Here is a 20,012-nt window from a genome sequence, read left to right on the forward strand (position 1 = left end):
GAACAAGAAGAGAAATTAAAAAGAGAAGCAGCAGCAGTTAAATTCTGCACTGCCACATTTCATTATTTATATCCTCCTCTCATCATGACTCCAGTGATGCTGCCGGCAGCGACAGTGTCCTTTGTCGTCGTCATTGTTGTTTTCTTAGTTTGAATGTAACTGGTTAAAAAAGGCTGTCCGTCACTGGTTTCTGTAGTGGAAGCTGACCCGAGCCTGCTGGGAACTGAACTGTAGTTAATTAGTACACAAAGCCTGAGGGACAAAGAAAGTTTAAGGGAGCTGAGGGCGGATTGGAAGTGGTGGGTGAAGATTTGGGATGGGGGAGTCTTAAGTGTGTGGCACAGAGGGACTTATTGGGGAGGGGGGATGCTTTGTGTGTGTGGGTGTGTTCCTGTGTGGGGTACAGCAGGGGTGGGTGGGTGGAGGCGGAGGGATGAAGCAGAGGGAGCTGAGGCGCACAGACGGATGAATTGGCATCGTGAAGGGGAGCCTTGTCCCTAAGCTGAGAGCTTCTGCGAGCCAGCACACAGACACACACACACTCTCCCTGCTGGAGCCCGTCAAGAAACAAAAGGCCGGGTGGGTCTGGTGGGAAAGGACCTAAAAGGAGAGACTGCAAGACAGAGACTGCAAAAGGTCAAAGTATGGCATGAACTAATGAGGGCAGGCAGTTTGTCAAGACACCACTTTGCTCTGGAGATGACACTTTGATGAGCGGTAAACTGTATCGTCTTTCTGAAAGCCTCACAGGGAAACAATTATACGTCCCAGCAGTATTTCCCAAGAGGCCTCAGTAACTCTGCTGCACAGCCCCACTTTTATTGTGGGATTGATCAATTGATGCATTAAGTAAAGATGAACTGGGCTGATGAGACCAAGTAAAACTGTCTCTTGCAGCTCAAATCACTTCTGGTTATTATTGCAGTGTATCAGCCTCAAAGACCGCTCAATAACCCACGAGAGGCGCTCTCTATCCATTGTTATCAAAGCTCATATTGACGTCCTCCAACCAGTACGACCACAGTCCACTTAATGCCACAATTGATCGCCACTTAACGGCAATGAGCGCGGAGTCCGGCCCGGTATTACCTGCTGCCAGCGCGGACAAACACTTTGGGCCAGTGGCTGCTGGCAAAGCAGCTTCCTCCTCCTCCTCCATCTCCTCCCACCTCCTGCCTCCTTCCAACCCGCCAGCTGCGTTAAACCACACGAAAACGTCCAGGTGAAAAACGGAAGTGTGGATGTTTTGACTTCAAAATAAAAGGCCCCATAGGTAAAACGCCAGTAAAGCAGGAGCTAACGCTGATCTAGCCTGTGCAGTGGTTAATTTAGCTGATGTCACTTATTAATGTTCATACCAGGAGTAAAAATAATCTTTAACAACAACAAAAAAAAAAAAGCTGCTCCCTTATTTACAAAAAGGATGGCAACAGAAAATGGATCAGCATATTTAATTTAACATACATTTTATATTAGATACAACCCCTCCCACTTACCCAGGCTTTACTGGGAGTACTGTGTCCACTGAGGTAGGGTTCGTTCCTCCTTTTAGTCTTGAACTGGTGACCGGTGATATATAAGGGAACTGTAATAAGTACTAGACCATGGAGGAATAAAAGTGGCTTTATTAAATAAATAAATAAAGTTTTGTGAACACAGGTTGTGGACTTCAAAATAGTAACTAACTACATGATATAAAATAAACTACAAATTCATGAATTTTTATTGGTAATAACACACCACATCACCACTTTTACTGCTTCTTTGATAATAAAAATAATAATAATAACAATAACAACAACAACAATAATAATAATAATTTATTTTGTGTTATTTATTTGTTGTTTATTGTAGAGTGTACTATTTTTATTCTTTATCCTGCTGCAGTAACACAGCAATTTCCCTTTCCCTTTCGATCTTTTGATCGATCTATCGCTGTTTCTATCTATCCAGTTGTCTTTAATAACATGCTTTTGTTTTGAAAGTGCCTACAGGAAGCTGGGGGTTCACGGCGTCTGCCTTGACGCCGCCTCGAGCTCCCAGCCCCCCTCTGTGTGTGTGTGTGTGTGTGTGTGTGTGTGTGTGTGTGTGTGTGTGTGTGTCTGTGCCCCAGTGTTGCCATTCCGACGCACATCCCTCACAGAGGAGCAACAGCCGCACGGAGTTGGTCAGAGCGGACTTCACAGATTCCTCTGTGGGCGGAGAGCGCTTCACACTCCGGGCTTCCACCCTCTTCTCCCGCGGGGGGCAGCAGCACAGAGATGCGCCCCGGACCGAGGCTCCGTGTCGGTAAAGTCAGAGAAAGATAAAGAGAATGAGACTGAGAAAAGGGCGCAGCGTATCGCTCCTGTAAGCACCGCATCCACAACTACACTCCGGGGAGGATCTGGGGAGCTGGGTGAATGCAAACATACAGACGCGCTCGGCTACCGCTTGTTCTTTTTGAGGATTTGGGTTGAATGGGGCGGCGAGAGCCCTCATCACAACTGAAGACATGAGAATGTGGAGGGGAACAAAAAGCTCGGCTGCGGTGCTCCGTGGTTGAGTCTCCATCCATCCATCCACCCGAGGACTCCAGGTCTACACATTCATGTTGCAAAAGCCTGGTTTATGACAATGGATTACTTGCTGTGGGTGTGCAGCCTCGTTGTCCCTGTGGTCCTGGCTGTAGAAGGTAGGTCGTTTGATATTTTTCATCACTACTTTTTTGCTCCCCGCGGATGAACAATGGGCTGTTTGTAGGCGCTATAAACTGACAGCGAACCATGTCATTGTCAGGCAGAGGGATACACAATTACACACACTGTGCCTCCTTTTCATGACAGTGTGAATCACGCTGAGGTTAGTTTGAACACCACATCAGTGATGCACGCTGTCTACACCGGAGAGATTACATGCAACACGGCATTCGTGTGTTCCGTAATTACGGCTGTAAATATAAGGCGGGCTGCTGGGCTGAGCGTCAGCCTGCAATTCATGCACACATGCATCAGAACGCCCCAGTCCGTGTGTGTGTGTGTGTGTGTGTGTGTGTGTGTGTGTGTGTGTGTGTGTGTGTGTGTGTGTGTGTGTGATGACTCCCCTGTGTTTCCATTGCGGCTGAAGGACTGCCCTGTTGCTATTGTCCTTGTTGTCACACCCACGAGCCCGGTGAGGATGCCCACCTGCCCCACCTTTCTTCCCCCCCACAACTCCACAGAGGTTAGAGACGGACTCCACGGAGGAGAAAAAGAAAGGGCTCCTCGTGTGATGCGTGCGAGAGGTGTAGACATGGTGGCTGGGTCCTGCTAAGCGGGGGTGCTTTAACAAGTCCCGGGGTGGATCAATCTCTGGCCCCCGGACCACGCCGCTGGGACGCACATGTGAAACGTTTTAAGATGACAAGTGTGAGTTAAAGGTCAGCGGCTTAACAAGTGCGCTGCGAGCCCACCCCGGAGCCTCTCCAGCTCTCTCCCCACATCCCCCGGGGGGAGAAGCCCACCATCGCCCACCTCCCTTGCTCCCTCGCCCGTGGGCTCCTCTCTCTGAGCTGTAGCTACATTTCTCTGCTCTGCCTCGCCTCGCCTCCCTCTCTCCCCTCCCCGTCCAATCTGCCTCTCCTGGACCGTGGCCAGCCCCTGATCCCTCATCAATTCTGGTGTCAGCAAGTAAATCAATGCAGCGGCAGCAGCACTCCCCGAGTCCCAGTGGGCTCTGAGGCCGAGGTGATCAGCCCCGCTTTCCCCCCTCAGCCCGACCACTAAGTGTTACTCAAAGCACGGGGGTTAACTAATGTTTGTCCTCTGAGGGTAAACATGAAGGGCAGATCATCACTCGGGTTTAAATGAGAAGTCGTGGTGGTGATGATGTGGGCGGCATTACATGTGCCTTGAACAGTGGGGTCTCTTGTTGTTGTTGGATCCACCTTGGCAACTTGAAAGTGTGCGCTTTAATTGCCAAAGTGATCAGGATGACTTATCTCCGGTTCGCGCCAGCAGATTGCAGTAAAAGCCTCGGCCAGCTGTGACGTTTTTACGTTCTAATGCTCTCATTTACAGTCGGCGTTTACTGTACTCTTTTTAAAAAAGCTCGTAAACGAGATGGATGAGCGCTCAGAAAGCGTTTTACAAACGCAGCCCTGCAAGGCTGCGGTGCAAAACGCTGGAAGCGAGGACGGGGGGGGGGGGCTGATTTTCATATTAAAAGAGAGCCTCATTCACATTTGTTTTTCCTTCCCTGCTTCCTACACACCCGAATGTCAACAGGAATCGTTATTTGTTGACCTGTAAAAGCAGCTGCGTGTGTTTGAATTAGGTCAGCGGCACAAAAAAAGGTGCTCATCATCAGGCGTCAAACTGAGCGTCGCACTCAGCTGTGAGCCTGTAGAGAGAGAGAGTGAGAGAGAGGGAGAGACGTGCACTGTGAGTGAAGTTATTATTATTAACACCTGCAGCATTTACAGATCTTCACGACTGACGAGGACGATGATGATGATGATGTTTTGGGCTGTTAATATTTCATGTGTTTGCTTGTCGGCAGAGGGTGTCTTGTGTAGTACAAGGGAGGGAGGGAGGGGGGGTCTCTTTCATGATGCGGCCGCTCATACAAAGTGAATAAAACATCAGCGTGTGTGAGCTCCCAGAGCGCAGAGCTGTGTGGCATTTTGGCGATTATAAAAAATAAAAAAAAGGGAGAAAGAAAGAGCCTCAAATGCCACGGGGGTGGTGATGCTCTAAAGTTCCCACTGCAGAGCATTGTTTTTCTTACCCCTGGGGGCAGAACGACTCCACTGCTGCTGTAGTTTTATGGGAGAGGTGGTGGTAACGGTGGAGGGGGGAAGAGATTTCTGGATTTGAGTTATAGCAGTTAGGGGATCTCAGAGGCATTGTAAATTTAACAGGAGAAGGGGTGGGGGTGAGGAGGGGGAAGAGGTGTGGAACAAATGGGATCTTTTTCAGCCAGTCTCTGGGAGTCAGTGGCTTGATGATGATGAGGAGGAGGAGGAGGACGTTGACACACTCTGGTGAGGAACGAAAACCGTGTTCACGCTGCAGTTTTAGTGTTTTCGAGCAGCACGTGAGCCCAGACTGCACAGGAGTCCACGTCTTTAAGATCTCGGTAGACATGTTGTCTTCCTCCTGCTCCACATGGAGGTCAAAGGTCCACCCACTCCCCTCTTAACCCCCCCTCTGTGTCTCACATCAGCTGGGTGCAGTCCTTGCCTTCACAGAGGGGGCTTTTACAGATATGAGCTGGTCACCCTGCTGCCCCTGCTTGTTGCGCCGTGTGAGGTGAAGCCTGTTTTAAAGAGGCATGAGCTCGAGCCTGTGGTTAGCTGAGGCTGAGCGGATCTGTCTCCTGTTGCCTCTGGGCACAGGGGATAGGGGGAAGGGGAGGTGTGGGGGTGGATCAGACACTCCGGAGACGGGCCTGGATCCACGGATCAGCAGCGAGCCGTCCAGTGCTCACTTGGCTGTGCGCCACCGAGGGCCCGAGTGTAGCCAAGCAAAGACAACAGGCGCTGATTTCACTGATTAGTCCCTCCTCTCTCTGGCTCGAGTCGTGCTAATCAGTAAAACAACCTTGTACATGAACGTGCATTCGGGCTCGACAAGTGAAGTTATTAACCGCTGTCGCTCATGCCCTTTCGCACGTAAAGCTCAGAAAACTGAGAATGCATTTGCCCTCTGCGCAAATGTTACCTATTAATTATCATGCCCAGGTAAATGGGATTTCTATTGTCAACACACACACACAAAATGGAAGCAGCCACTTATTCCTCCTTAAATTAAATGATTTTTTCTTTATTGCAGCACCACTCATATGCTTATTCCAACTTAGCAGCCTACTTTTCATTTCTGAATGTACTCTACATTAAAGAAATTCTGCTTAAGCACAAATCCCACACTTAAATGTGGCCTATTATGCTAATTTCCCGCACCGTGTTCTTTATCCTTGGACTCGGTTGGAGTACCTCCTAGCTCTAAAACAATCCTCATTTTCCTCTTTCTGGGTCTTGGTGCAGCTCAGTTTCTCTGAACGTAAGGCTTAAGCTCCTTTCCCTTTAAGCCAGCATGCCTCTGATTGGCTGCCTCTGGTATACAGAAGGTTTAATAACAAGGGGGTGGGGCTTCAGTGCTAACCATATTAGGGATATTCCTTCTTGCTGACATCACAGAGAGCCAAGAACCAAAAAAAGCTATCTGAAAGTGATTGGTTCATATAGCTCAGAGGGATTTCCTGCACATATGCTCACCTCACTGAACTTTGGCCGTGCTTAATGTGAGCATCTACCACTGTAACAGAATATAAAATTAAAAAGGAGGTGTAAAGGAAAACACTTTTAGTTATTCTTCAGCTAATGCACGACGCACGACTCCTCTTGCTCTCCATTATTTCAAAATTATCAAGTCATTATGAGTTTATGTGATTAGTGAATGCCTAATTAACCATCGTTTAGCGACGGCTAATGCACAGTTACGTCTTACATGTACACGGCTGGATTAGCTGGATCCCAGTCAGAAAGGGAAAGCTGCTCCCATAAGTGTCTAATGTCCTGCTACGTGTCCCGAGGATCACAGATGGCGACTGATCAATCAGGGAGCATAAACTCATTACATAAACTCTTAGTGGCTGGATCAGATCACACGGGTGACCTACAGGAAATCGTGATGCATGGTTGCATTGAATCATCATGAATCATGCTTTAGATCAAACTGAGACGCAGCACACCCACCCCGGTTTCAAGCTTTATGTTAAGCTTGCGTGCTTCATCTTCACTGACTTTTTGCAGTCTCAAGCATTTTATTAGTGAAGCCTTACAGGATTTAACTCTCAGTTTATCGCTGCACATCAAGCGGCTGTTATCATTTACACACACATCCAGCGTAACCTAACATAGAAACACCACATCGAGACGTCTGTTTGCTTCTTTTTAACCTCGATGTGAACGTAACTACATGAAAGACAGATCAGTGCAGGGGCGGATCTACAGGGGGGCAAGGGGGGGCAAGTGTCCCCCTGCTGTGGAGCCTTCTATTAGTCCTGTACGGTAATTTAAGTTATTTTTCTCTGTTTGTTTTCTGTATTTATTTATTTCTGTATTTATTTTGGAGAACCTTTTTGCGTCTCATTTATTGTCTCTTTGTTTTCTTAGAAGAGATACCTTAGAAGGTAAAATTTTCTATATCCACCAATCACTGTTTGTCTTTCATTCTGCAGTTAGAATGAAAACTAGTGTAATCTTGCATCTCCTCTGGCACACTATTGACCACCAAAAGTAATCCATCCCGCTGCATGTATAGATCTATGTCCATTATCTCCCATGCTCTGAAAAAAAAAGAAGAAGAAAGGCCGCTGTGGTTTTGTCTGAAGAACGCACATCGCTCATATCAGCGGCTCATATCAGCAGCCACAGATGGACGACCGATTTAGTCACCCAAATGCAACTTATTTTTGTTAGTGACACTCAAAAGCCAAGGACACACTGTGGTGTAACCACTGTCTTCAGCGGGCTCCACCGGAACAAAGCCACCAAGTGCTACTGTTGCTCCACACAGGACACGCTATTTGTTTTAGCCTCTCACACCCTTCTCCGGCGCTGTTATCAACAACTTGTGAGCAAATGGTGCACAGCGGGAGTCGTGTCATTGAGTCTCCGCGAAGAAAAGTGTAATTGTTTCAGTAATTAGCAGCAGAGGAACAATGGGAGCATGCACGGCCACACAGCTGTAAAAGTGAGTGAGGTATCAGATGAACTCAGCAGATCACCCCCACTCAGGTAAACATGTGATTGACAGCCAGACGACAGAGCTCATTGATCCTGCTGTTTATTCTCAACTTCTCCTCCCCCCCCCAAAAGATTGTCGGCTCGGCTCTCACCTCTTCGCATAGTTGTAAACAGCCAGGTGACGTAAGCATCTGCTCACCTGAGAGAGGTCACAGTTTTTTGTGTTTTTGCCTCAGAGAACAATATATTCCTGCTCATGTGACCCCTCTTCAGTTCCCCTGGGATATTTCCCCTCTGAAGAAAACCCTGAAGAGGCTTTGTTCTTTTAGTCCACAAGTGAATATTTGAAAGAAGTGCATTTGTGGGTGCCAAATGCAGAGAAAGCCTTAATTAGGCAGCAGCACAGATATGCCACGATTGTCAGAGCTTTCAAAAGATTGAACACATGTGGGTGGAGGTTATGGAGCGAGGGGGGTGTGTGTGTCTTTTTTACCTGCATCCGTTTCTGGAGAACAGGGAACTGTGTGTGTGTGTGTGGTCTTTAAAGTGTTGCAACACTTTTTGTTTTTTTATCCTTCCTCACACCATTGAATTCCCAGTTTGTGAACCTTACTCCTACTCTTAATTTGCAGAAACCCTTATGGACAGTCGGTGGGCTACCACAGAGCTGGCTTGGACCACATTCCCAGAGAGTGGGGTGAGTTTGCGCATGTGTTTAGCTTAGTTGTTTTTTTGTTTTTTTCTCCTCGCTCTTTAACAGCATTTGTTCCATTTGCTTGTTAATAGAGCCCAGTCTGCCTTGAACAGCACACCTCCTGCTGCTTTATGGCTTTGTTTTTGCAGTGTATGTTTGCTTTCTCGGATTCTATAAAGCAAATGAGAAGCACACTGTGAGACATTGTGTGGAGGATATCAAAGATTTTCAGTTTTCAGACCACGTGAAAAGCTCAGCAAAGGAATATCTTTTTTTGTGCTTTTTGTGCATATTGCACTTTAAACATACTAATGAGCAAGCGCACACAAACAGGAGTCAAATCCCCGCCACGTTTAAGGACTATTAGCTAGACTTTACCTTGAATCTCTCTCTAGGATAGAGTAGCCTGATAACTGAAAGCATGTGTCTGTGTCTTTTATAATGTGGGCCCAAGAGCGTATTACAGACAGAAATTAAGGTTTTCAGCTGATACCCCCTATAGGAATTGTGAGAAAATAAAACAACATGAATTTGACCCCAGGGCTAACAGCCTGACAGACCTCCCCCACACTCGGCCAGTGTAATTTGTCTTCGCTACATGAGCGCAAAGTCAGTCAATGGAAATGGTGGGTTTCCATGGAAACGATCTCCGGCAGCCCCGGCTCCCTTCTTCTTCTTCTTCCACCCCCCCACACCCCACCAAACAAGGGCCGGCTCTGAAATGTCCCAGCATCCATGAAGTCATATGTCACGACTGGCGAGGCAGCCCCTCTCCTCACGCCTGACAAGCCCATACGTTCAAGGAGGCCCGGCAATTATCATATTTGTCAGGTAGTGCATCAGCGGGGTTGCCGGTGATTTACGACGCCTAATGCTGACTCTTGGGCTCATCGTTTGGGGATAAATTGCACGCGGGGAGCTCAGAGACGTGAGATGAGTTATGCATTATTTTCCTCCGGTTGAAATAATCAATTTCTGGAACGCTCATTTGTTATGGAAACGAAGCATTCAGTCCGACGTGGAATTAGAGGGTGGGGCGGCGGCGGCGGTGGGGGGGGAATCAAAACAATTGACTTCTCACAAGGTTATTTCCTAATGGACTAAATTTATTGACCCACCGATACATTTATCATAGCTGCTAATGTTAGTTACCATATAGAGACGCAACTGTTAACAACACATAAAGCCATAGATGGTGCCCGTGTCACACCGGGCCCCTAAATCACTGTTTCTACAGCAAGACATCAGACTCGCAGGGACGCAAACCGAAGCAGATGCAAATATGTGCTCCTGTGTTGTTTGTGCAGGCATAAGAGAACATATATAAGAGTCCGTGTAACCTGAAATGCTCCAGAGTGCTGCCATAGTGCAATCACACTGAAAGCATTGCATTTAGATGGCCATTTTAATAAATAACTCACTGTTTGCATTATACATATATGGAGGAGAGGTGGTGGTGGGGGGGTTTGTTACAGAAACCAAGTCTTCCTTCGGGGCTGTTTCGATTGCAGCGCACCAGACATCGATGCGAGCGCTGCCTTCTATAGGTGTGTCTGCACCTTGTTTAATAGCTACTGAAGTTGGGCTTTGACGGAGCCCCATATGCTGCTGATGATCTGAGCTGCGACACGCGATCGGTATCAGAACTCGTCAAACAGCCATAATGTGTGAAATTTGTTTTAATGGGAAAATGTTTTCTATTGAAAGTCCATAATAATTAGAATTTTCTGAATGATTCATGCAATTAGAAGCTTTTTAGCTGCAAATTATTCTGCACAGGCCACATGTACGCGCACACGCACGTTGTGGGAATGTGTGTTGGATATTCCTGCAATCATGTTTATGCCAGACATCACTTAGCTGTTTCCAACATTCTCTATGGGTGAACAGTTTGCATTAGGATGCACTGCATTTAACACTATTTAATATTAATTATCAGCGTATTAAAAATTGAGCTTGTGCCGCAGCTCGGTTGGTGCTGAGCGAGAAATGGAACTGTTTTTGCGTTGAGAGAAAGCATTAGATAATCACGGGGATTTTTCTCTCCTCATTTAATTCTTAAAACCGTTCCGCTCTTTTCTGCACAGTATTTACAGTCATTACCTCCCATCATCGCAGTGTCTCCGTGTTGTCTCCACAGTGGGAGGAGGTCAGCGGATACGATGACTCCATGAGCCCAATCAGAACCTACCAGGTGTGCAATGTCAAACAGCCCAGCCAGAACAACTGGCTGAGGACGGACTATATACCCCGCAAGGGCGTGCTTCGCGTCTACGTGGAGCTCAAGTTCTCCGTCCGCGATTGTGCAAGCATCCCCAACATCCCAGGCTCCTGCAAAGAGACCTTTAATCTGTTTTACTATGAGTCGGATGGAGACATGGCCACGGACACCAGCCCTCTGTGGAGGGAGAACCCCTACGTGAAGGTGGATACTATTGCCCCAGATGAGAGTTTCTCTCTGCTGGAAGCGGGAAGGATCAACACCAAAGTGCGCAGCTTTGGCCCCCTCTCCAAGGCAGGCTTCTACCTGGCCTTCCAGGACCTGGGAGCCTGCATGTCTCTAATCTCAGTCAGGGTTTTCTTCAAGAAGTGCTCCACCACCATTGCCAACTTTGCCGTCTTCCCCGAGACCGCTACGGGGGCAGAAGCCACGTCCTTGGTGATTGCCCCGGGGGCCTGCGTGAACAACGCCATGGAGCTGTCCGTCCCGCTGAAGCTGTACTGCAACGGGGACGGCGAGTGGATGGTTCCCGTGGGCTCGTGCACCTGCAACGCCGGCTTTGAACCTTCCGCAGACAGCACTCAGTGCCAGGGTACGTGTATTTAACAGACATTTCGACTTTTATTTAACCAAAGCTCCTTTATATGCTCGGCGCAAGTCACCTCAGTCTGTGCCCTCTTCCCTGCATTTATTGTGTGGCTCCTGAAAGAGGGGGTGGGTGAAGGAGGGTGGAGGAGAGTATGAATTAATGAGCTGTTGTAGAGAGGAGCCGCATACAAATATTGTGCGGGCAGGACAGGAGGGAGAGAAAGATAGCGGGAAGGCACAGAAACAGAAAGGCAAGGAAAATGCGCATAATAGAGGCGGAGAGACGGAGTCCGCAGAAGAGAGATATTAACAGAGAAAAGGGAGATAGCACGATGTACAGTAAAAAGGGTTGAATGTGCCCAAAAAAAAGAAAACGGGACAGAAAATGAAAAGGGAGGGAGGCTGCAGGGAAGTCAAAGACAGACAAGCAAGGCTTCCTCTCACCTGGGCGTGAGAAATGGTGTCTAACATTCGCTGAGAGCTCATTCGTTGCCATTTGGCTGCTCAAGGTTAAAAGCTTGCCGCCAGCGCCTGATAAAAAGCTCTCCAGGGCTTCAGCCAGCGGTTGTGATGAGGAAGTGTAATTTCCTCCGCGGCCTCCTGTTAGTTAATCTACAGGCGGCCACACTCATTAACACCATTCAGACCAACGTGAGCCAACACTGCCACGCTAACATTAATCACTCAGACATTTCATTTCTTACCTCAGTCTTGCCTCTCGCTCACAGCCAAACACAGGATGAGATGGAGAGGAGGAGGAGGAGGAGGAGGAGGGGAAGAAGAGAAAAGAAGAGGGGGATGAGGCACAATAAGAGCGGGGAGAGGGAAACATTAAGTGTATCAAAAACTGGAAAATCATGGTGCCCTCCAAAGAGGTTAATGGATTGGAGAAAAGAGCGCCGGGTGATTCAGCACCCTCTCGAAAAGGAGTGGGGGAAAACAAACAAATACAAGAAGATGACAATGCAGCCCTTAACACAAGAAAGAATAAATCAGATCACAGACTGTAGAGCCTTAAGGTCTCTTCGGATTGTGAAAGTTTAAAAAAAACACACATTTTCGTCTCGTCTTTGGCTTTTTATTGCACAGCGCCGTTGCGGTGTCATTAGCTGCGCTGATTTTTCCTAAAAGTGTCATTGTTGGGGAATTAGGGTGGAACTTGTTCAAAACGAGAGACCACTTAACCCAACTAGTTAATCACAGACTCTCCCTCCTGTCGGAGCCCTCATGCTGACACGACAGATGTTTGCCAGAGACCGCCACTTTTACAGCACCGGTTAGGAATGTGGCAAACAGTAAAACAAGGGGGGCTCCGGCGGCTGATATATCCGGACCTTTTGCTGCTAATCCCCTTTATCTGAATCCTTCTTTAGTCTCGGCTTATGCTGGTTTTATCCTTAAGACTTGATATCACGCAACCTTCAGCGTGACGCTCTGGAATTCAAACGAATCGCTTTGGACACATCGTCTGAGATAACCGTACTTTTTGTATACTTTCCTAATAACTCCGCTCGGCTTATTCGCGTCTGCTCTGATCATTCGGATTGATTTATTGGCTTATTACGGAGCCGTTCCGCACGCGCGTGGAGGCCTTGTTTGTATTCAGCGGCGCGGATTCGGAGGACCGAGGACTGAGCAGACACTGATTGATGGGTTTAGGGTGTATCCCTTTTCTCAGAAGCATTCTCCATCCCTGTTTGTCTGACAACAGCAATCTCCTGTCAGCAGTCGGTCTTCATCTTTATCCTCCCTTTTTCCTCCTCTTCAACATGAAACTTTGCTGTCATGCCGACTCTCTTTTTAGGGCGATTAATGTCACCTAGCCGAGAGAGTGAAAATGAAAGAGCAGATGCAAATGTATAGATAAGCCCTCGTGCTTAAGTGTTCGTCATTTCTCACGTACGTATCAGCGCTTCCTCCATAAATATTGAGCTTTGCTGCTGCTTCACAGGTACTTTGTTCTGTGACAGATGTGACAGCCGCTGGTCTTGTAGATAAGTGACAGCCCAGCATGTTTTTTTTAATTTTTTGTTCCTTTTTTTATTTTTTGTTCCTTTTTTTATTTATTTATATATACATATATATATATATATATATATATACATATGTATACATATATATATATATATATATATATATACATACATATATATATATATATATATTTGCTTTTGTTCTTATTGTCCTTTTCATTTTTCTCGCCCACTCATCCAGCGTGCATCCCCGGGACCTTCAAATCCAAATTCGGAGAGGGATCTTGCGCTCCCTGCCCAGCCAACAGTCGCACCAGTGCACGAGGAGCCAGTATCTGTCCGTGCCAGAATGGCTTCTACCGCGCTGACAGCGACCCCCCTGACTCTGCCTGCACCAGTAAGTCACTCTCCGCTGCACAGACTGGAAAAATAGTCTGAATTTGGAATATGCGCGCGCTGCATATCTTTGGTGTTTGTTTTGACTTGTTTGTAGGGGCTTCATTTTAATCTGTTCATACCAAAAAGAAAAGAGAAGTAGTGATTGTGCCCAATACACTAGTGCTCCCTGTGGGGTGTAAATTTTTCACTCTGATGAAAGTGTCACTTCATTGGAGCAATGTATGTAAATAGGCTTAAAACCAGCTTGGGGGCAGATGCTAGGATTCTGCCGTTTTCGCTGCTGTGTGCTTCTGCACACTTTGTCACTTTTTAGATTGATGCTGCTTGAAATGATTAAATTTTGGGTTCTGTTTTAGCAGAACGGCACACGAAACTGCACAGCTTGTCTGCACACTTCAGTGTCGATTTGTCATGATTGTAATACTGGACTATGTTAACATGTTTTTTTCTCAAATCACGTGATTGTGTTTGGTTTTAGTTGGTGGTTAATACCGCAGCAGAAAGAGAAATGGTGAAGCCAGTTAAAGGTTTTGCCTTAAAAGTGCAAATTTCAAAATTATTTTTTACTTTGAAGTTGAAGGTTTCTGTTTCCAGTTTCCTGCAGCCAAACCTGATCAAGTTGCAGGTTGTTTGCAGACAACTCGGGGTCTCCCATACAAACCACGTCTGGCTTCAGCACTGGTTTCACTTAGCAGCAGCCGGCAAGCTTCAGCAAACACTTGGCAACCTGTCGGGTTGCATTTTTCCTTAACCGAACTGCCTCTATCACCCAGTGCTAGGGCTTCTACTGCCTTCAAGGCAAATCCCAGTGCTGGGTTTCAAACATAATTGCATCAAGAGACCTGGTTACAGCGCAACACCCTGCTTTGTGACAAGATTTTTAAAAATCTGAGAAGCATATTCTTTGTTTTTTAAATCTTCCACTGGCATGGAAAGGGGATTTTTAATGTTGCTGAACTGCAGTGTGTTCAGATTTCTCGTGACGCAGGAGTTGTCCACTGTGCTGTGCGCGATACAACCACCAGTCAGGAAAAGAAAAACTTATATTTACTGACCGATAGTGAAGTGGTTCCTGGATGCTGCTGGCAGTCAATGAGTAAAATCGCAAGTTGCAAACATTGACGCTGCACCAAAAACCTCCTTATGCTTGCTTAAGTCAGTCGACAGCAGCTCGCTGCGGCCATCCGTAGTTTACATGAAAGGCATTGAAAAGTTCAGTACTAACCAGAAACAGAAGAACGTTCATTATCATCATCAAAGTAAAAGTTGTGCTCAGCGTTGCAGCCGAGGCCTTTTAAAAGGTGCAGCTTTTACTTTGAAGGTAAACAGCTTCTGTTTCACGTTGCATTTGTCACTGTTTTAAATGCTGCTTTGGGAATAGGAGACAAGTTGGCGTCCTCCATGCAAACTACAGGTGACTGCAGCAGTCTGCTAGTCACCAAAGCATTTGCCTAGAGGTTTTCGCCAGCTGCTTGAGGAAGACATTTTTCCTAGTGATCAGTGGTTCAGGGGGTCATTGAACGGTCTCTAATCCCGTGTGACTGAGACTTTATCAGTTTCACAGTGCCTTCCAGCAACCATTCGCCAAGATGGTTGCTGGTTTAATAGGAATGTTAGACTGGGGTTTTTCATATGTCTTAAATGGCAGACGATTTAAGATCACATGGTTAGCAGTCATGTGACCACAAAGTCTTCATAGTTGGAGTGGGAACACAAGGGCGGAGCCATTGGGGGAAACACAAATGGAAGCAGAGCTGGAAGCTGGGTTACTTTTGGGGCTCTCCTTTTTGCACCAGGCAAGCAATGTGTATTCAAGTTAGTGGGGACGATCTTTATTCAGTTCTCCCTCAATAAAATTGAAATAATACCAGGACCAACTCACTTTCTGAGTGGAAAGTAGCAGCAGGTGGGCCTAGCTTGGTAGCAATGTAGTAGAATAGTAAAGCAACATTATGTCATGTGCTGAAATTATGAAAAAAGAATGTGTCAACAATGTACAGGTCGATAAAAAGCTCCACTTGGTAACGCATCAGTAAAATCGTCAGGGCTCTCAAATGTCACACATTTTCTCTTTCTAGGCCGTGAAGCCGAATACACAATGCTCAAAATTCAGTTTGACTTTAAAATGGCAAACACGCGTCTGTCAGCATTTCAAATTTAACAGTAGTTTGGTGGTAACTAATCCGGTCTGGTGCTGACCGCGGTGTCGGTGCTTGTTCTGCATGGAAGGGCCTCGGCGAGGAGCCGCAGCCCCGGTCGTGCTAATGGAGAGCGACATGTGCTGCCTTGACCGTGTAAAGTCAGGCCCCAGAGGCCTTTCGCTACGTTAAGTGACACACACGGCCCGCAGCTGTCTCCCCCAGATCCTCGTCACAGGAACACTGTGGACTCTGACACTGACCAGTGTGTGCAGGCAGGCGGGCAGGGACACAAACACCGCCTTCGACTAAACATGCAAACACACACAAACACACAGGCCTGACAGTTCTGTCCCTGCGGTCTGTCAGGGCTTGTGCCAGGCAGCCTGCGCTTTGTGTTGGAAGCTGTGTGAGTTGCACAAGAGAGGCTCAGCCAGTCAATGGCCGGCAGCTTGGACTCAGCGTGTGTTTTAGATGGGTGTCCAATTAAAAGAGCCTCCACTCTGAACTGTGCCTGCCTAATTAGAAAGGACAGGGTGAGTGAAACCCAGCTCAGGGCGAGCCGGCTGAGGAGCTGAAGTCCGTGGACAGGCGGTTTCAGAGCTGATAGCTTGAGAGAGACCCCCCCTCTTCGCTCTCTTTCTGCTGTGAGACAGGTTAGACTTTCTGCCTGCTGGAAGCTTAGAGGCAGAGCGCTTCTCTTCTCTCCCTGTAACAGGATGAAAAGCACGTCTGTTGAACCAATCTGTGTTGCCTCCCTCCACGTTTATCATACTTTATCCAGGTTTCAAAGGCTCTTGAATCAAAAACGTAGCACTGCTTATTGAATTGCGGTGGCCTTGGGTCATACTGGCACGAGAACATGAATTTCTATCAAGAGTAGATTAGCTAAGTTCCATAAGCACCGAGAGTGGTTATGCATAGGAATGTACTACAGGGCTGCTGGTTTTCTGCTTGTGTTGATTTAATTATGAATCGCACCCTTTTCTCCATCCTGTTCTCTTTACATGTTGTCTGTTTCAGTACACTTAACAGCACAACTTCTTCCTGAGATATTAAAGGATTTTTACACCACTGGGGAGGATAATGCCAGCATTGCATAGGGAGCATGACTAAAGCCTCACTGTGTGTTTTTATTCTCTGCCTGCCCACCTGTTTTAACACCTACGTGCACGTCTGTGTTTGTGCAGCGATCCCCTCGGCACCTCGCAACGTCATATCCAGCGTGAATGAGACCTCTCTGTCCTTGGAGTGGGAGGAGCCCGAGGACACGGGTGGGCGGAGTGACCTCGTCTATAATGTCGTGTGCAAGAAATGCCTCCGAGACCGGAGCCCGTGCACGCGCTGCGACGACAACGTGGACATTGCTCCACGCCGGCTGGGGCTGAGGCAGAGGAAGGTGGTGGTGAGGAACCTGCAGGCTCACACCCGCTACAGCTTCGAGGTGCAAGCTGTCAACGGGGTTTCCGGGAAAAACGCCACCCCACCCAGATACTCCATAGTCAACATCACCACCAACCAAGCCGGTTAGTAGAACATCTGTCAGTGACACTGGATGTTTCCACAAGTTCATTCATAGAGTAGCTTCAATCAATACCACTTAGCATCACGATGAAACAGGCTGGTTAGTGAATCCCACGTTCAGTCAATGTCTATGAGTGTCTTAATGAGCTTTTAGCATACAGAGCGGTGCTAACACCAAGAGTAAACATTGCTGAACAAGCTCATTGAAAGCGACAGATGGACAGACTGAGCAGGAGCTCAGAGGGTGTTACAGGAAAAGGCAGATAAAATGTAAAATGTACACTATATCTCCAGCGTCAGCATTCAGCCCACTGTCAACCAGGCGTCTTACGTTACATCACTGCCAATGTCACCTTTCAGCATCTCCACTTAATATTTGCAGTGTCATCATCAACCAAACTGCTGAGCGCTTTTCACACACTGTAATTACTTTCCCAGTTAACCTGCACTTAATCCACCTTACTGCAGTTTATGGGCCCAGGACAATGGCTGTCAGTTGAGTCTTCTTCAGGCCTCACAAATCAATAAACTGCAGAGCGGTGAAGGTGAATCGCGTCCCTCTGTTCTTTAACCGTTCAGGTTGAAGAATTTTGAATAATAATTATCTTACTTGGATGGTTTGTGACTTCAGAAGAGGAAAAATCTTGGCAACTTACTGTGAGGACCCGCCAACTTGGATATGAGCACACTTTCCAGTACCAGTGTAATAATATACTGTTCTCTCTGATGTCCACCCACAGCACCTTCAGCAGTGCCAACTGTCCATCTAATGCGCTCCACCTCAGACACGCTCAGCCTGTCGTGGCTGCCCCCGGAGAAACCCAATGGAGTCATCCTGGACTATGAGATTAAATACCACGAGAGGGTAAGCTCTGCCTTTATAGCTGCTGCCTTATGTAGGTCATAGTGGGTGTCTTATTTACTCTGACCAAGATTATATTTTGGACACTGGTGTAATACTGCGATGGAGGTGGATGTTTATATTATAAGCGTTTATGCAAACTCAGCAACTGGTTGTGGAGATGCTGCATCTCTTGCATTGATCAAATTCCCTAGGGCCTTTTTATAAACTCGGATGGCTAAACATCCGAGTATACAGCCACCCCTATATTAAAAGAATAAAGCTCTGCAATGGCTCTGCTAAGTCCAGCTTTTGGTACCAGGCCCATTATTTTTAAAGCTTTACAGGCAAAAACACCACGGAGCGTTTCTAAGCCTGACAGGGAGAATTTCATGAATATTTCACAGCAGCATCATCTCTCTGTCGTTTAAACCTCCATCTCTGCAATTGTCATGCAAATGTTAGAATTACTCCATTCATGTACACAAAGTAATTTGCATGTATTTGATTAGCTTTGCTGGATGACTTCACATTCAATTGTGGGAAAAGTTGAGGCAGGTCCAATATTTTTCTGGACGGCTCTGAATGTAGAAATGATTGAGCTTCAGAACTTTTATATGCATAGGAATAAATCTTTAGTTGAAAAAAGGATCCAGTAGGTGCTAGGAGTGTTAGCCATAGTTAGCATATTACTTAGTCAGCTGCTGTGCATCAGTAAACTAAATCGGTGATTTAAAAGTGTCATTTCTAAAGTGCAGCTTTTATTTTTTTCTGTGCTAATGCTGAACACTGCCTTCACCCTTCAGTTAGAGTAAATACTAAACTGTATTGTAACAGAAGCTCAGTTAGAGCTGTGAACTTCATCCGTGGCGTTTGCTAACAATAGCTAGTTTGCTAATAGTAGCACCATTAGCCACAGTAGCCATTTCCCACAGCTTTTTTTGGCTAAACTGGAAAATTTCAAACAATGAATTAAAGATGTGTGCTGCCTGTTATTTTTTGTTCAGCAAGATCATCTTTATAAATGAACACAACTTTTATTATTTTTGAAGCAAAAATTGAATTAGCTAATGTTATAAACATACTACCCCTAATCTCCTGTGTTAAAACATCTTGAGTCTCACTTGTTGGTAGATGTTTACTCTCAGACATGTGATGGGCGCAGCACCGTGATGTTACTTGTTTGTCCTGTGCTCCATATTTTGAAGCTTCAGCAAGTGTGTTAGCTGCTGTCATGCTGGCTTTTTGTCCAAAATTATCCACCATATTCAACGTGACCAGTATTCAGTGTTGGGAAAGTTACTTTTAAAATGTATTCCACTACAGATTACAGAATACATGCCCCAAAATGTATTTTGTAACGTATTTCGTTACGTTTCTCAATGAGACTAACGTATTCTGAATACTTTGGAGTACTTAATATATTATCAAGCTTTTTACAACTACATGAATGTATTATTCCTGTGTGATTTATTACTATTACTGAAGGTTACTCGTGATACCAATACCAAAATGTTTAAATCTTATAAAATGAGTAACAGTAAGGTGGACATTAGGTAAGGCAGCACTTTTTGCAGCGATCTTGTATAGAAAACTATTCTGTGCGTATATAAAAAAGGTCAGCGGCTCCGAACCGTAGTAAAGGGACCTCTGGTAATACGTCGGGGTCCGTGTCGGGCTCGTAGCCGAAAACTAGCTTCACTTTGTTGTCCGGATATACTTTCTAGCAAGAGAGAGGCGTTGAAAGGCTGCTCCAACGGAAATCATTGTTTTGCAGAAAAACACGAACACAGTGTACAGTCGAGTCTTAATAGCTTACTTACAACTGGGCTACACTGCCCATGAGGCTACATTCTTTAGGGCTATGCCTGTAACACTCTGCCTATTGCCTTTATATTAAATAATTTTTTGAACAATAATTTTTAA

General features: G+C 46.3%; 1 protein-coding gene across 3 annotated transcripts in view; it reads left to right on the top strand.

Moving 5' to 3' along the window:
• Positions 1-2,095: 2,095 nt before the first annotated feature.
• The window catches only part of ephb3a (eph receptor B3a), a 36,664-nt gene continuing 18,747 nt past the window's right edge, over positions 2,096-20,012 (top strand). For all 3 annotated transcript variants that reach the window (XM_039602792.1, XM_039602793.1, XM_031740017.2), the window contains exons 1-6: positions 2,096-2,674; positions 8,341-8,405; positions 10,543-11,215; positions 13,426-13,581; positions 16,912-17,247; positions 17,986-18,110. In XM_039602792.1, coding sequence (XP_039458726.1) covers positions 2,611-2,674; positions 8,341-8,405; positions 10,543-11,215; positions 13,426-13,581; positions 16,912-17,247; positions 17,986-18,110 — 1,419 coding nt within the window. In that variant the 5' untranslated portion in view covers positions 2,096-2,610. The remainder of the gene's footprint in view (positions 2,675-8,340; positions 8,406-10,542; positions 11,216-13,425; positions 13,582-16,911; positions 17,248-17,985; positions 18,111-20,012) is intronic.

Source organism: Oreochromis aureus, linkage group 18, assembly GCF_013358895.1.
Source record: "Oreochromis aureus strain Israel breed Guangdong linkage group 18, ZZ_aureus, whole genome shotgun sequence".
Taxonomy (NCBI): domain Eukaryota; kingdom Metazoa; phylum Chordata; class Actinopteri; order Cichliformes; family Cichlidae; genus Oreochromis; species Oreochromis aureus.